At 50.3% G+C, this 16,064-nt stretch overlaps 1 protein-coding gene across 1 annotated transcript; it reads left to right on the top strand.

Moving 5' to 3' along the window:
- The first annotated feature begins 818 nt into the window (after positions 1 to 818).
- LOC116452132 (mesothelin-like) lies at positions 819 to 15,955 on the top strand. Its single transcript, XM_032126307.1, has 26 exons — positions 819 to 838; positions 948 to 975; positions 2,094 to 2,178; positions 3,093 to 3,254; positions 3,444 to 3,646; positions 3,883 to 3,974; positions 4,509 to 4,639; positions 5,134 to 5,255; positions 5,653 to 5,815; positions 6,107 to 6,322; positions 6,553 to 6,723; positions 7,148 to 7,294; positions 7,426 to 7,475; positions 7,935 to 8,055; positions 8,513 to 8,598; positions 9,180 to 9,309; positions 9,393 to 9,583; positions 10,316 to 10,406; positions 10,834 to 10,945; positions 11,234 to 11,418; positions 11,780 to 11,926; positions 12,160 to 12,293; positions 12,969 to 13,096; positions 13,655 to 13,749; positions 14,825 to 15,014; positions 15,451 to 15,955. The coding sequence occupies exons 4-26, from the start codon at positions 3,240 to 3,242 to the stop codon at positions 15,543 to 15,545; spliced, it is 3,015 nt and encodes a 1,004-aa protein (XP_031982198.1). The 5' UTR covers positions 819 to 838; positions 948 to 975; positions 2,094 to 2,178; positions 3,093 to 3,239; the 3' UTR covers positions 15,546 to 15,955.
- Positions 15,956 to 16,064: the final 109 nt, after the last annotated feature.

Here is a 16,064-nt window from a genome sequence, read left to right as displayed (position 1 = left end):
AGGCCAGGCTCCAATTCCCATGTGGGGGCACTGTAAGGAGCAAGAAGCTGCAAAGCTAAAAGCACATGGAATGATAACTGAGGTGATTCCTGAGCTGATCCCTGCCTCTGGAGCAAAGAAATCCTGGAGAGGAGTGTCCCCTGAGTGTTGTTTCTGTCGTTCCCCTGCTGTCCCTCTCTGGGGACAGATGCAGGACATCCCTCGTGTCACCTGGACACAGCCAGGCTGAGCTGGGGGGGCAGAGGGGGACCTCGTGTCTGTCACCCCTCAGGGACCACAGCAGGGAGGAGAGTGTGAAATTCTGGGTGAAGGATGAGCACTAAAACCCTGCAGGGAGCTGAGGGATGGCTGGGGCTGAGCGGTGGGAATGAACTTTGTCCTGGGTTTGCTTTAAAACCACGGCTCATTGTCTTCCAGGGTGGCAGGGAGCTGCTGCAGCTGCTGCTGGGACACAGCTGGTAAGGCAAATCCGTGTGTTCAAAACATTCCAGGATGGTTTGGGTTGGAGGGCCCTTGAAGGTCATCCTGTTCCAACCCTCCCTTCCTCTGGAACCACACTCAAACGGTGCTCAGATCATCGGGAGAACATTCCCTCCTCGTGCCTGAGGGATGGGATAACCTGGCACTTTCCAGCTGCTTGAGATACAGAGCAGTAACCTGTATGAATTTAGCAGACTGGGAGGTCTGGATTTGGGATTTGATTCAGGCCACATCCCAATCCAAATGGCTGCAGCTCCCACCTGTCTGTCTGCAGTGATCACAGATAATGTTAGAACCCCTTTTTAACACATCTCTTTTCTCTTTCTCCTGGTGCAGTGCTCTAGCTCCCCCATCAATGGTGAGTTTCTTCCCAAATATCCTCCACCAGGAAAATTCAGACAGGGTTCTGTGTGCCAATTCCTCTCACAATTCCTTATCTTTGTCTCTCTTTTTGTTTTGGGAATCAGAATCTGCCGTGTGTGCCTCTGTGCAAAGGTATGTGAGCCATCCACAAATGATTGTGGCAGCATTTCCTTGGGAGTCATTCTGGTTTCTCGGGTTAAAAAAAAAAAATCCCTCTGAACCCTTTTTTGAGGGCAGGGAGGGCTCTGGTTGCACTTGTTCAAACAGCGAAGGGAAAGTGCCTGCCTGGGGTTTTGTGTCTGTGCAGGACAAAGAAAGGCAGGGCCGGGCCCTGGGGAGGAAGCCAAGAACCTTGGATTGGTGCTGAGCTTATCTTGGCTCCAAGTGGGGCTCAAACAGCTCCACTCCAGACCTCCACTGATCTTGTTTTATACCTGAGGGTCAACAATCCACCTCTCCCCTGTCGCTGCTGCCAGCAATCCTCATCCTGTGCTGTCACTTTGTCCCTCTGTGTTTGCTGTATGGGTTGAGCCACCTGGCTCTGCTCCTGCTCTGCTTTGGGAGGGCTGGATCCTTCCCGGGAGAGCTGTCCCTGCCTGGGGGAACAATCAGCCAGCAAAACGCTGCTCAGGGACACTCAGGCACTCAATATATCCTTGCCAGATGTGCTCTGGGCTGGGTTTGCAGCTGGGCTGCTGAGGGGTGCCAGTTCACATCTGGATCTGTCCCCCTCCAGTTCTGTCCCAGCTCCCCTCCAGTTCTATCCCCATCCAGGTCTGTCCCCAGCCAGTCCTGCTTTCATCTCCCCACCCAGTTCTGCCCCAGTGCCCCACCAGTCCTGCTCCCATCCAGTTTGGTGCCCAGCTCCCTACTGGTTGTACCTCCATCCAGTTGCGCCCTCATCCAGATGTGCCCCAGCTCCCCTCCAGTTTTACCCCCTCCAGTTCTACCCCAGCTCCCCACCAGTTCTGTCCCCATCCAGTTCTTCCACAGCTCCCACCCAGTCCTGTCCCAGCTCCCCATCACTTCTGCTTCCACCCAGCCCTGCCCCAGCTCCCCACCAGTTCTATCCCCACCCAGCCCTGCCCCAGCTCCCCACCAGTTCTATCCCCACCCAGCCCTGTCCCAGCTCCCCATCACTTCTGCTTCCACCCAGTCCTGCCCCAGCTCCCCATCCAGTTTCCCCCATTCCCAGCCCATCCTACCCCAGCTGCTGCAGCTTTCCCAGTGCTGTCCTTGCTTTCTCCCAGTGCCAGCCAGGAGCAGTTCCTGGAGGTGGCCCGAGGCCAAACGTCCCCGTGCAGCCTCACTTTTGGCCAATTCGCCTGTGCACAGGTAAGGAAAATCCCCTGCTTCCCGTGGCACTGGGATTTGTTTTCCTTGGGAATTCTGTCACTTCTGGCTTAAAAACAGCCCCAGTGGTGGCTGTGGGTGGAACAGTCTGGGTTTTCATCCACCCCCAACCCCGAGGTGTGGCAGTGCCACCCCTCACGGGACACCTGCTCTGTGCCATGGGGCTCAGGAGTGGCCAAAACACCACGGAGAGCTTTTGGAAGTGGGGATTCCCTTCTCCAAACCACCCAAGCGAGAAGGAAGGTGGGAAAAAGGAACTTTCCAAATCAAATTGGCTCTTAAAAATTGACATCACAGCTTTGGAACAAGTCTCTGCAGGAGAGTCACCCTGGGCCACTGGGATAAAGCACAATTAAAAGGGGTAAAAACACAATTAGAAGTGGTTGCAGTCTGGAAAACGCCACCTGGAATATTCCTGGTTTACTTTCTTTCCTGCTTTTGTCATTGTCTCTTAAGTTGCTGCCAGTAATCGCAATTAAATTGACAGCAATTTGTGTTTTTCAGTAAATATTTCTAACAAAAAGATGGCATTTCTGTAAATATTTGTCAGTGGGGGTTTTTTGGGGGGGGAGCGGGATTTTGTGGGGTTTGGGATTTTTTGGTGTTTGTTTTCTTCTTGGTTTTGTTTTTGTCTTCTACTGTTTGTAAACTGTTTCCCTGAAAAATGTTTGGGGATTAGAGAGTTCTCATGGAAGTTTCTACTTAGATCAAATGGCAATTTTGGGGGGGAGGTTTTTGGATAAAGCTTTTAAAACCTGTGCCAGTGTTTTACCCCCCTCAAGGGAGGAATCCCTTCCCAAATGCCCAGGCATGGGTGAGCCCCCTGAAGGTGATTTCACCTCTAAACATGACCTATCCTTTATCATCTTCATTTGCATTTCCCTTTTCTTTCCCAGGGGGCTTGGCTCCAGGACCTTCAGGATGATTTCCTCATATCCTTATATTCCTGCCTGGCCTCTAAACCTGCCACAGCCGTCGATCCAGAATATTCCATTCTGTTCTTTTCCAAATATGATGCCAAGAAGCTTTTGGCCTCCCTGACCATGTTCAGCCAGCGGGTGAGTATTCCCAAATCCAACTGTTTGTTCTCCAGGACAAGGCTTTATTTCAAACCCCCTGATTTTTTTACCTTATTTTGGAAAGAGCCAACGATTTCTGTTCCTAGCATTCAGATTTGCTTGGATTTATGTTGATGTCTGGTTAGAATTCCCTGGAATTCAGGGGTTTCTTCACCTCTCCTGCTCCAGTTTTCCCACGTGCCCCTTTCCCTCGAGTGGAGCCTGATCCTCATGAATGGCCTGTGGGAAAGGATGCTGCGAGTGCCTGGCATTGAGAGCCCCCCAGTGCTGGCCCAGTGGGTCCATGAGGGACTTGAGCCATTCCTGGTGGAGCCCAAGGTCTTTGGCTGCCTCCGTGCCAAGGATGTGTCCTGTGAGGAATTCCAGCTGGTGTAAGTGAGGAATGTCCCCTCCTTGGATGTCTTAAATCCCTGGATTTCTGGCTCAGTTTTCCTGCTGAAGGCTGTGGATGGCCCATTTCCAGCAGCATCCTGGGATATCCTGGGGGCTCCTGTGAGGGAAAATCACATTGGAAAAGGATGGGATTGAGAATATCAGTGGGTTTTGTGAGAGCCCAACCCTGACCTCAGCAACATTTGAGGTGTTTGCCTTCCTTATCCGTGTGCAGAGTCGCTGCCCTGGATGGAATCTATTCCCAGCTTCCTGTGGAGGAGCAGAGGAATCTTTACACTGGGATCAAGCACTTCCTCATCCAGGATGGTAAATGATCTGATTTCCTTGGGATCTGTCACAGGGCTGGGGTTTCACAGGGTTTTTGTGAATCTCCAATAGAAACAGGCTGGGAATATTGGTAATTAGTGGATTCAGGAATCGTGTCCCTGCCTGAAGGCCTTATTAGCATAAGATTTTTACAAATCAACACAGTCAGGGCTATGCTGATTTAAATTCACTGCATTTCCTGCTTTTGCTGGGAAAAGGAGGTGCAGGGTTTGGTTCTGAGGGTTGAATCTGGCTCAGAAAGGGACCCAGGCAGGAGCTTCCATGCACTGATTGAACGTCCTGCAAAAAGCTTCTGGTGGATTTGGAGGGAGGAAGAAAGAGGCTGGGGATGAAATATTTGGGGGGGCTGGGATTCTTTCCCGAGGTGTTTGTCCTGTCCCATGGTGTGAACACGTGGATTTGAGCGGAAGGTGTGACCAGGGAGCTCTCCAAGTTCCCTGATGGACTGAAGCCTCTTCCACCCCCAGAATGACCCAGGCTATAATTTGATGGTGTCTCTTTTTCTGCCTGCAGAATCCAGCCAGAAATGCTACAGTGAGGCCATTCCTGGTCTGAATTCCACTGCCTGGTTTCGGAATTATCTTGGATCCTTTCTGGAGCACGCCACCATGGAGGACCTGCAGCTTTTTGGGGATGAGCCAACGGTAAGTGCAGCCTTCTGGGATGGAGACCCTGGGAGGTCACAATCCTGCCCTGAGCAAAATCAGAATCCCAGAATGGTTGGGTTGGAAGGATTTAAAACTCATCCATCCCATTCCACCCCCTGCCATGGGCAGGGACACCTCCCACTGTCCCAGGGCGCTCCAAACCCCATCCAACCTGGCCCTGAAATTCCTGGAATGCTGCCAGCAGGAATATTTCTCCTGTTAATTTGAGGTGAACATTCACTGCAATTATTTTCCCCCATCACGTGATGAGGGACTTGCACAGGAGTTGGTTTCACAAAGGGAATCCTGCAGGGAGCAAACTGGAGTCAGTAAGAGGAACAACCCCAAACCTGATCAAGATCCCAGTGTTTACTTGAAAACAAAAAAAAAACCTCAGCACAACTTTAAACCCAGGTGAAAAACCCATGTCACTGTCAGGATTGAAGGATCCATCTGAATTATTTTCCCTTTTTGTTTTTCTTCACCCTCAGCTTCAAAAATTTGCCAGGGATCCAGTGGATGTGGAGATGGTCAGGAACCTCACCTTGCTCCGGGACACTGCTCGGTACTACACCTTCCTCCTGACCTCTGCTCCTGGTTTTCCACTGTCAAGGTATGGATCTGACGGGATCTGATTTCCTGGGATGGCTCAGCATGGGACTGTGACACAGCAAGAGTCTGAGTGGGGATTTCATTTAAACCTCTTGAAAGGTTCCATTAATTTTCTAATTAAGGGTTTCATTTTCAAAGAATCCCACGGCCCTTGGTCTTGAGGAGGGCTAGATCCCAAGTTCTGTTTCCTGGGAGATGGTTTCCCTGCAGTGCCAGCTCCAGCTGATGGCCAGCAGCACACCCAGAGTTTTTCAGCTCTCTGAGCTGGAGCACTGGCATCATCTGAGATGAAAGGAGTCAGGGGAAACGTGCCTGGAAAAGAGCACCCTCTGGAAAAGGGGGAAAGGTCTGATGGAGCCACTCTCTCACTGGCAGCCTCTCCTTTCCTCTCCCTGCAGCCTCCCAGACAGATTTATTTGCTCCCTGAGCCCCTCGGCAGTGAGGAACCTGAGCAGGGAGGAGGCTTTGGGTGTGGCCCAGAGGCTCGGGAAGAGCTGCCCATGGACCAAGGGAATGCCTGGAAAGAGAGCTCCCTCCTCCCTGGCAGCGCAGGAACTGCAGGTGAGCCCCTGGGAATTCACTCACCTGCGCAAAACCTGGCGGGGCTGAGGCCCAGCTCGTGTGTCCCCTCCTGTCACACTCCTCTAGGTCATCTCGTGTCTTTATTGTGGTGTCTGGCTGGGTTTTCATCACCTCACAATTCTCAGTGCTGGAAATGGTCCATCCACAGGCTTCAGCGTGAAAACCTGAGGCAGAAATCCAGGGATTTAAGAGACCTCCAGAGGCTGTGGGATCCAATATCTCCCGTCCTTGCTCCCCTGACTCTGTTCTGTCTCCGTGGGGCCTTTGCAGGTCGCATCTTTCCTGGTGAGGAACTTGGAGGATTTCTCTCCAGCAGTCCTGGGAGCCTTGGGCCAGGCTGCCCTGGGGCTCTCTGTGTCCAGCATCCAGAACAGCATCCCTGAGGAGTACCTGGAAGCAGCTCTTCCTGCCCTGGGAAGTGTCCGTGGCTGGAAGGCTGAGCAGTCCAGGGCTATTGTCAACAAACTGCTCGGCTCTGGCTACCAGGTACAGAGACCCACAAATCTAGGAGGAATTTCCTCATGGGAAGGGTGGTCAGGCACTGGAAAGAGCTGCCCAGGGAGGTTTGGGATCCCCATCCCTGGAGGTGTCCGACGAATGTCTGGATGTGGCACTCAGTGCTCTGGGCTGGGGATAAGGTGGGGATCAGGCACCGCTTGGACTTGAGGATCTCAAAGGTCTTTTCCAGCCTAAATTATTCTGGGATTCCCTTGCAGATCCTGGATGGACAGAGCCTGGCACAGCTGGGGAGTTTGGTGGGTGGCCTCAACAGCAGCACGCTCTGGAGCCTGCCCCCAAAAGTTGTCCTGGAGGCCCTCCAGCTGCCTGGCTTTACCCAGCACATGGACCTGCTGCCCTCTGCTCTGAAAAGGACCCTGGTGGAAAAGGTGACCTCGTTTTTCCTCTTCAGACCTCACAAAGGAGCAGGACTGGGGGCACTGGTTGCCTGGGGCCAGGTGTGACACAGCTGCACATCCAGACAGCATTAGCTGTGGGAATTGTCATGGCCAGCCAGGGTGGCAGCAGGACAAGTGACTCAAGTCCTGTCACCAGGCCTGTGTTGATGTCCTTGGCCTGCTCAGCCTCTTGGGGACATGGGCAGGAGTGATTTGTTTTACGGGGTGGTCCCAGAAACTACTTCCCAGTAAATGTTCCCAGGGAAAGAATATAAATGGAGCAGAATCAGTTCAAGGTTGGACTTGATCCTGGAGGTCTTTTCCAGCCTAAACAGTTCTCTGGTTCTGATATTGCCATGATTTGGACTAAAACTGTGTGAGATTTCCATGGTTTGTTCTGTTGGGTGTTTTAAAGGTTTCCTCCAGTGTTGGCCACCCCGCTGAGCTGGTTAAACTCATTCCCAGTGCTCTGGCCAGCTATATTCCAAAATCCCTGCTTGTTTTTGGGGAAGAGAAGCCAAATGTGCAGGACCTCAACAATAAACCGTGGACCAGAGAGCAGGTAATGGGGGTGGGATCCTCCTTCCCCTCCCTGCCAGCCCTGGCCTCTGTGGGGCCATGGATTCCACAAATCCACCTGGGAATGGAGCTGTTTCTCCTGGAAAACCACTGACCTCTGCCTTTGCTTCCCAGGCTGCCATGTTTTTCAGTGATGTGGTAAAGGCAGAGCCTGACTTCAGCAGGTAGAGATGTTCCTCCTCTCCTTCCATTTTCTGTGTGTTTTCCTGGCAATTCCCATGTTTCCTGTGGTGCATATGGCACATCCACCCTGTTGAATCCATAGAAACAGATGGGAAATAAAATGTGAACCCAAACACAGACATGGAACACTGAGATTTACCAGGGCTCAGCTGTAAAATACACCCAGAGGCCACATTTTCTTTCTAAAATGATGCTTCTGGCTCAGGCTGCACCTGGAATCTTGCTCCAGATTGCCTCGGGAAGGCATTTCCAATCAGGGAATATGCCAGCCTTCCACAGGACAGTTCCAGGGATTCTTTTAGAGGGGCTAATGTATCTTTTGATATATTTGAGATGAAAATGATTAAAACCATGATTTATATCTGGAAAAACAGTGTCCTGCTCTGAATACACCTTCCTGAAGGCCTTTCCCTTCTGATTTTCCTTCTGGAAATCTCCAGGCTTTCCCAGTCTGTCCTCCAAGGCTTCACCTGTGCAGCTGCCAGTGCTGTGGGAGCAGAAAGGTTTCAGGAGCTGGCCAAAGTCATGAGGAAGAAGAACGTCAGGCTGGGACAGGACCAGGTAGTTCCAGCATTCCCAAGTGTTTGATGTTGTCCTGAAGGTTCCAAAGGGGATTGTTCAGCCAGAACAACACTTGGAGTTAAGGGGCTGGAACAGGGATGTGTCAGGGGGGTTAGCATGGGTTTTAGGGAAAGGCTCTTCCCCCAGAGGGTGGCACAGGCACAGCAGGGGTTATTGGGGTGTCTGGGCCGGGCAGAAACTGCACTGGAGGATCCCTGTGGGTTCATTCCTGTGAACAAATGTCCTGGGTGTCCCTCCCACAGTTCTGGATTTCCCCAAAGAGAGGAGAAGTCCAAACCCACTTTGGTTCTCAGGGAACCAAACCCTCCAATTTTCGTCTCTTTTCACCTTTTTTCTTTCCTTTCTTTCTTTGGAGCAGAGTAAGATCTTTATTTTATCTTTTTCTTCTGTTTCATGGTGGTTTCTCACCTTGATGCAACCTCTGGTGTCCTTCCAGCTGAGCTGCTTACTGAAGATGGTGACACTGCATGGGATTCCCAAGGATTTGGACAGTTACCCTAAAGACCTGTTGCTGTTTTTAAGGTAACTGTGCTGTGCTTTTCATGGTGTTGCCTTCGTACTTTGTGGGAAAAGCAGGATTAATTTATAACCAGGCTGGTAATGTGAAGTTTGATTTCAGAGTTGTTTAGGCCTCTTTCTGGGCAATAAAAAATGGGATTGCAGAAAGCTGAAGGAGGGTAGATTTATATGAGATATTGGGAAGAAATCCTTCCCTGTGAGAGTGAGGAGGCCCTGGCCCAGATTTCCCTGAGAAGCTGTGGCTGCCGCATCCCTGGAAGTGTCCAAGGCCAAGTTTTAGCATTCCCAGGCCTCTGAATGTGCTCTTCCCTTACGACATCAAAGAAAACAGGGAATAAAGTGGATTTCCTTGTTCCACTGCTTTCCCACTGTGGTTCTGTATCAAAACCCTGAAGAGTTTTAGGCTGCTTCTCACAACAGTTTCCTTAAGGTGAGAATTGATTTTTAAAGAATGTGGACTAGAAGAGAACTAGGGAAGAACAACCCCTGGAGTTCAGTGTGCAGGTGTGGAAGATGTTTTATCGGACACTCTGTGTTGAGCTTGCTCTCATTCCCTAGAATTCATGGAGCATTTATCTTTCCAGCCCCTCGGACTATGCAGCCACAGGGAGCTGCAGCCAGTTCTTTATCAATGTTGGGAAGGCAAACGTGGATGTTCTGCCCAGAGAGGCCCCTCGGAGGCAGCAGCTGCTCCTGGAGGCTCTGGCGTGTCTGGTACGTGGGGAGGGACAGGGACCCTGCAGGGGCTGGGATCCAGGGATGCTCCATCCCGGTTAATGCCTCTGCCTTCATTTCAGAAAATCCCTGGCACACAAATCAATGAGGAAAATGCCGAGATTCTGGGACGGCTGGTCTGTGACCTGGGTGGGGAATACATCAGGAGTTCTGGTGGGAGTTTGCTGAAGGATTTGAGCCAGTGTGGATCTTTCCTGCCTGACCAAGAAGAGGCAATCAGGGATGTCATCAGCAGTGGCAACACCACCTTTGGGTATGGGTTTTTCTCCTGAACATCACCAAACTGTTTTCTTAATCAAACCCATTGTCCTACTAAGACCTGAGTGAACTCCAGCTAACCACCTTGATCAAAACCCCAAAAATTTATTGCTTTTGAGCTTTCCATTGGGTCTTTTATGTTGTTTTAGTTGAAATTATTTCAGCTGAAAGGCCTGGGTGAAATTCTCCTGAAAAATAAGTTGTCTCTCTTGCTCTAGTTATAAAAGCTTTTCTTCTGTTTATTTTTCCATTAATCAAACTCTCTGGCTGACCTGGTGATCACAGGTGAGTTCAAGCTGTTTGTCAGGCACAGACTTTGAGGAAACATTCTGCCTCTACCTGTCCAGTGACAGATGTTTGATAAATTCCTGATTCTAACACAGACGGAAGCAAAATATTTTCCTTCCTGTAACAGTTGCCCCGTGATCTTGGCACTGAATTGAGCCATAGTGAGCAACAGAAATTCTTTGGGTTCCATGCTTAAGAAAAGAATGTATTTGTTCAAGGCCATTTTCCCACCCAGCTGCCCTGATTCATGTCCCTGAGAACTTCTGCTCTGCTGCAATGAAGTTTTGGGCAGCAGGAAGTGATGCAGGTGTTTTAGGATTTAATCCCTGTGTTTTCTTAATGTCAAATGTTACGAGGACATAATCCTGGGGTGTTTTAAGGTGTTTATTTTGGTTTTGCTCTTCCTTGAGAGCTGATCCCTGCTCATTTTTGTCTGCAGGCCTCCTGCAGCGTGGTCAGCCTTCACCCTGAGTGAGCTCAGCGGGCTGATCCCTGTGCTGGGTCACAGCATCCTGCAGCAGATTCCCAAGGTGAGTTCTTCAGACAGGGCTGGGGAGTTTGGGAAGCACTCCTGGGGCCTGGAGTTTGGGTGAAATATGCTGGGGGTTGCTGAGCCAGTCTGCTTTCAGCAGTTTCTCCTTTTAAAAGAAGTCTGGTGCCAAAGGGATGATGGTTTGTGAGAAGTGAGGGTTCCTCGGGCTGACAACCTGGAACTGCAAATCCAGGTCACTGTCATCCCCTTCCTGTCACTGTGAGAAGAGCAGGAATAACTCTCAGTGCTTTGTGAAGAGCTACAGTCACTGACGGGTTGGGGGATAGGGAGAGTTGGAACATTTCAGCAATTGCTTTTGGCTCAGCAAGGCCAGATCTCCGGGCTCAGAGCCTGGAGTAGCAGGGGTTGTGCTGGAGGCACATCCAGGATTCCCAAATCCCCCTGATGATCCCTTTTCCTTGCAGAATGCTTTGACCACTTGGCTGAGAAACTTTGCCTGGGATTCCCCTCTGTCCAGGGCAGAGCTGGGCACCGTTGTTGGGGAGCTGCTGCCTCGCCGGCACAAGCGAGCGGATGGTAGGGGAGCTCCCTCTGATCCAGAGGCATTCCCACTGGGATCAGAGGTCACCTGGAGCCCGTGGCTTGTCAAGCCTTGGCAGGGGCTGCCCAGGGAGGTTTGGAGTCCCCATCCCTGGAGGTGTCCAAGGAACTCCTGGACGTGGCACTCAGTGCTCTGTGCTGGTGACAAAGTGTGGATCTGGCACAGATCAATCTTGGAGGTTTTTCCAACCAAAATGATTCTGAGGTTCAAAGCTTGGAGTGAAAGGATTTAATTTAACCCTGAGTTTGCCATGGCTTCACCAGGTTGCCCACCTGACAAAGAGATAACTGAGGCAGTTCTGAACAATGACCTGATGCCCGCCTTCTACAGCCCCGAGGAGCTGCACGCCTGCCTCCGGAATGTCTCCCTGGAAAATCACCTGTCCCAGCTCCCCACCTACCCCTTCAGCGTCCCACAGCTGGCTGTGCTGAAGGAATACCTGGATGAGGTAATACCAGCCCTAAAATGTCAAATTACCACTGATGGGATTGCTCAGGACCTGGTGAATTTGGGATCTCCAAGGATGTGACTCCACTGTCTCTTGGTTCCTCTCCCAGGGTTTGGCCAGCTTTACTGGGAAAATATTTATTTCTTATTTCTAGATCTAATCTGAGTTTTCCTCGCCTGTTTCCCCTCAGCCTTTCACTGGGCACCTCTGAGAGGAACGTGGCTCCATCCTCCCTCCAATCTCCCATTAGAGAGTTTGAAAACAGCACTAAAATCATCATTTCCCCTTTCCCTCAGAGTAAACCCCAGCTCCCTCAGCCCCACTGCCCCACTCTGTACCCATAACAGCAGTGTCTCCACAGATGTATCCCAATGGTTATCCTGAAAGCCTGCTCTCCAACCTGAGCCCTTTCCTTCCCCTCATCACCCCGGAGGAAATCTCCACCTGGAAGATCAGCTCAGCTGACACGTTGGCTGCCTTCCTGAAAAATGAGCCCTCGGATTCCCTGGTAGGGGCTTGGCTTTGCTTTCCTGGTTTGGGGGCTGGTTTAGGATTAACTGAGTGGGCTCTGAGGTGGTTGAAGCATCTTTGGTGCCACAATGTCATCGCCCATCCTCGAGGCCCAAACGAATGATTTGAAGTTACTCCATTTTATTTTTGTAATTATTGCACGTGTTTCTTTTGGGGATGAAGCCACATGTTCTGATTCAATTAAATTCATCACATTAATTGTGTTTCCAGGCCTCAGCAGCAATTAAACGCTACGTGGGGCTGGGCAATGCCTTGAATGCCACGGCCCTGAATGCCATCGGCAAGAGATACGTGTGCCTGCTGAACGCCACTGAGCTGAAGGCCATCGACCCCCCCAGCCTCAAGTGAGTCAAAAACTGGGGTGTCCTTGGCTTCTTCCAAAAGCCCTTTCCCATCTGCAAGTGCTTTTTCCTTTTTTCTGCTCTCAGGGAAAGGAAATTTAAGAAGCATCTCAGAACCCTCTCTGTGTCAGAGTTTAAAACCTGCTGGTGCCCATCCTGCTGATCTCCGTCCTGCCAGGCAGGGCTCAGATTTCCAATCAAACTCTATTTTAGCTCAGCTGGCAGCAGATCTGACTCTGTGCATGATTTCATCTGCAAAAGAGTTAATTACATTTAATTCCATAGAATTACTGAATGGTTAAGGTTGGAAAAGGCCTCTCAGATCATCACCCAGGACCATGGTTGCCACTGAACCATGTCCTCAAGTGCCACATCCTCGTGGTTTTTAAGCATTTCCAGTTTAGATTCCTCTGAAAGACTGGTAAATGAAATTAATTAATTACAGCTTGGCAAGCACACAGATTTATTGGGCACCATCAGAGCCATCATCACTTGAAGGACAAATTCTCAGCAGGAAACTGAGCCATTCTTTTTCTTTTCAGCTTCTCCCTACATCTGGGAAGAAGGGATCACCTGTGCTGTGCAGAGAACCCCAGAGAAACACTCAGAATATGTGAAAATTGACCAGGCTGAAGATAATAAAAGCTTTTTTTACTCAAAATCTTTATTTTTCTGCAGGTTGGCATCTCTGGATCCTTCAGCCTGCTCACAGGAGACAAAGGACATCTTATATGAGAAAGCCAAAAAGGCTTTCTCTGACCAGCACCATTTACCTGCTTACTATCAGCTGATCTTACCTTACCTGGGTATGTAAAAAACCAGAATGTTATGGGGAAAGAGAACTCTTGGCCACAAGCCAAATATAACAAAACAATAATCATAATAATAAAACAAAATGATAATCATTCATAATCCATCTAAAATTTGGGAATTTTCAAAGCCAAATTGTTAAAAGTTTGTCTTTCCAACCTGTAGATGGCATAAAATATTATTGAAGGATTCTGTGCCTGCTTTAAGTTGCCCAAGTCAGTTTCCAGACCATCACAGGGAAAATCAAACTCAGGATTTATCTCACAGCCCTTTTTCATGTCACAAAACTGATTTTTTTTTTTCCATGTTAAACCAAGAATTTTTCCAAATTCTTCTCACCCCTCTTTCCACTGGCATTGTCACAGATTTTTAATGCTCAACAAAATAACTCCCAATAAAAAAAGGAGGAGCATCCATGTATTTTGCAGTTGAACCTGACTGTGTTACCAGCCCCAGCCTAATGAATTGTGGAGAAATCCTCATTTTGTGCAGACACCCAGCACGGCTCCTTTGGGACCTTGATTTTCTTGACATTCTCCTTGCTTTGGTGCCAGGGAGTGCTCCTGCTGCGGATCTCAAGGCTCTCAGCAAGGGCAACGTGAACATGAACGTGAGCACGTTTGTGACTTTGAGAAGAGAGTCTCTGATGGTGAGCTGGACCTTGGAATTCTTTAATTCCCTGCATTTTGTTATGTTGAGCGGTTGGGTTTGGTTGTGTTGTCCACTGATGGAAATCAGGAGCGATTCCATCAAATCTAGAGTGATGTTAGACCAATGGAAAGTAGAGAAACGGCCTGAAATTCTTTAAAAAATATAATTTGGAGTCCTAGCTGGATGCAAAGCCGGTGGAATTTCTTCAGGGCAGTGTGGTAGCTGGTGTAGGGTCTGTAGCTCAGACCCAGGAAACCGTAACTGGTCCAGAGAGATGGTCCCGTGAGGAACCGTCTTCCCGGTGTCCGTGTAGTTCCCTCAGCCACCGGAGTGCCTTTGCAGAGAGGTTAACAGCTCTTTGGTGGTTCTCAGCTCTTGATTTCAGCTCTTGCTCTGCTCCAGGCCAGACCAGGAGGAGAGAGATGGGAGGCTCGTTTAGCAGCTCTGCATGAGGCAGCTTTATTAGCCCGCACCCCATGAAGGGAGGCCAGGGACGAGCTCTCCAGTCCCACAGGGGCAGAGGGCTTGATCTTATAGGGGTACAGGGGTGGGTGTGAGAGGGTAAAAGCCAATGGGTTACAAAGGATCCAAGAGGATCACAAGTCTGTGTCCTCTCTCGCTGTAACTGAAGGGTGGCTGCCTTTTCCAAGGGGTGCTGTTGGGAGGTTGTGCAATCTCCTGATCTCAGCAGGCCTCCCTCCAGGACAGAGGCTGGGCATACCCCACAGGGCACGTCCTCATAGTGGCAGGAGCAGGAGCAGGGGATAGGCCCACGAGACTGCAGATCTCCAGACAAGGCAACAAATAATGTCACCAATCTGGGCAGAAATCCCAGTGATTTCTGGATGGGACTGCCAGTTGAGTGTAGGACATTTGGCATCAGAGGCCAACAGAAAGAGCCCTTGTGGAACCACCACATCCTGAGGGAAGCTTGTCCCAGTGAAACCGCTCATGGGAATTTGTCCTTGTTCTTCCCCCTTCTCCCAATGGAAACCCCATCATTTCCCTGGCCAGCGGGGTCATTTCCATCCCTGCCTTCCCAGCCCTAATCCCTGCTCTGTGATTCCTCCTAGAGCCTCACACCCTCGGAGGTTCAGGGCCTGCTGGGGATGAACCTCCCTGAGCTGGCCCAGTGGCAGTACAGGACTCCTGTCCGGGAATGGATCCAGGTGCAGAAGCAGTCGGAGCTGGACAAACTCCACATCGGGCTCACAGGGGGCATGCAGGAGGGCTACATCAACATCATCACCCCCAAATTCCCAGGTATTTTTTTGGACCCCTCATGGTTGGGCTTTAAAGGTTTATTTTGGGGTTGCAGCAAGGAGTAAAACTGGGGCGGCAAGTTCAGCTCTGCTGAGGAGCCTGAAGCCCTGAAGGGCAAATTCTGGGTTCAACATGAGGAGCAACCCTGGAATCCCACTGGGAGCAGCCTCACTGGCTGAATATCCCAAATGAGCGAGCACTTCCAGGCCTTCCTCCTCAGGCCTGTTGGATTTGGGCTTCGAGTCAGAATCACAGAGTGGTTTGGGTTGAAGGAAACTTGAAGATCCTCCAGTTCCAACCCCCAAACTCGGCTTGGTGTTTGCCATGGTTAGAAAGGCAGAGAGAATCCCTGGATGGGGCACAGAGGGATGTTTTTCCTCTGGAGAAGTGGTTCAGTCACTGATTTCTTTGCTCTAACCCCCTCTTTGTCCTCCAGCAGTGTCCTCAGCCCCTCTGGGGACCGTGGCCATGGCATTTCACCTCCTGCATGCCCTGCTCCTCAGTTTCCTCATGGTGTCCATCTTGTCTTGACCATCTCCTCCCATGAGGAACCAAGATGAGGGGGAACAGCCTGTGCCCTGCTCTGAGACCTGGGGTGAGACCTGGAGCTCCAAGCAGCTGGGATTAGCCCAGGACTCACTTTTAGGTACTTATGGCTTTCAAATCCCTTGATAAAAAAACCCCAGTTCTGTCTGAAGGGAAGATTCCAGACTCTTTGGAGCAGGATCTTTGCCTTTGGTACAGCCCAAGCCCAGTTCAACCCCAAACCACTGCTAAACCACATCTTACTGCTGGGTTTAAAGGTGAGTCCTGCAGGTTAAAAGTGACATTTCTCAGAGCCTGACCTCGTGACACTGCCAAGACCTCAGGGTGGGAGTGAAGTTTTCCAGCTTCTTGTAAATAAATCCTGGAACGAAGTAAAAATGCCAGAAGCAAATGGATGAATGTCTGCTCTTCCTTGAGGCTGCCCTCACCTTCCTTCTGCTGCAATCCCCCCAGATTAAGTGCTCAGAATCCCAGGATCTGCCTGTTACTTTTCTTTGGGGTTGG

This window comes from Corvus moneduloides, chromosome 16 (genome assembly GCF_009650955.1).
Source record: "Corvus moneduloides isolate bCorMon1 chromosome 16, bCorMon1.pri, whole genome shotgun sequence".
In the NCBI taxonomy this organism is placed as follows: Eukaryota; Metazoa; Chordata; class Aves; order Passeriformes; family Corvidae; genus Corvus; species Corvus moneduloides.
This window is presented reverse-complemented; position numbering and strand designations above follow the sequence as displayed.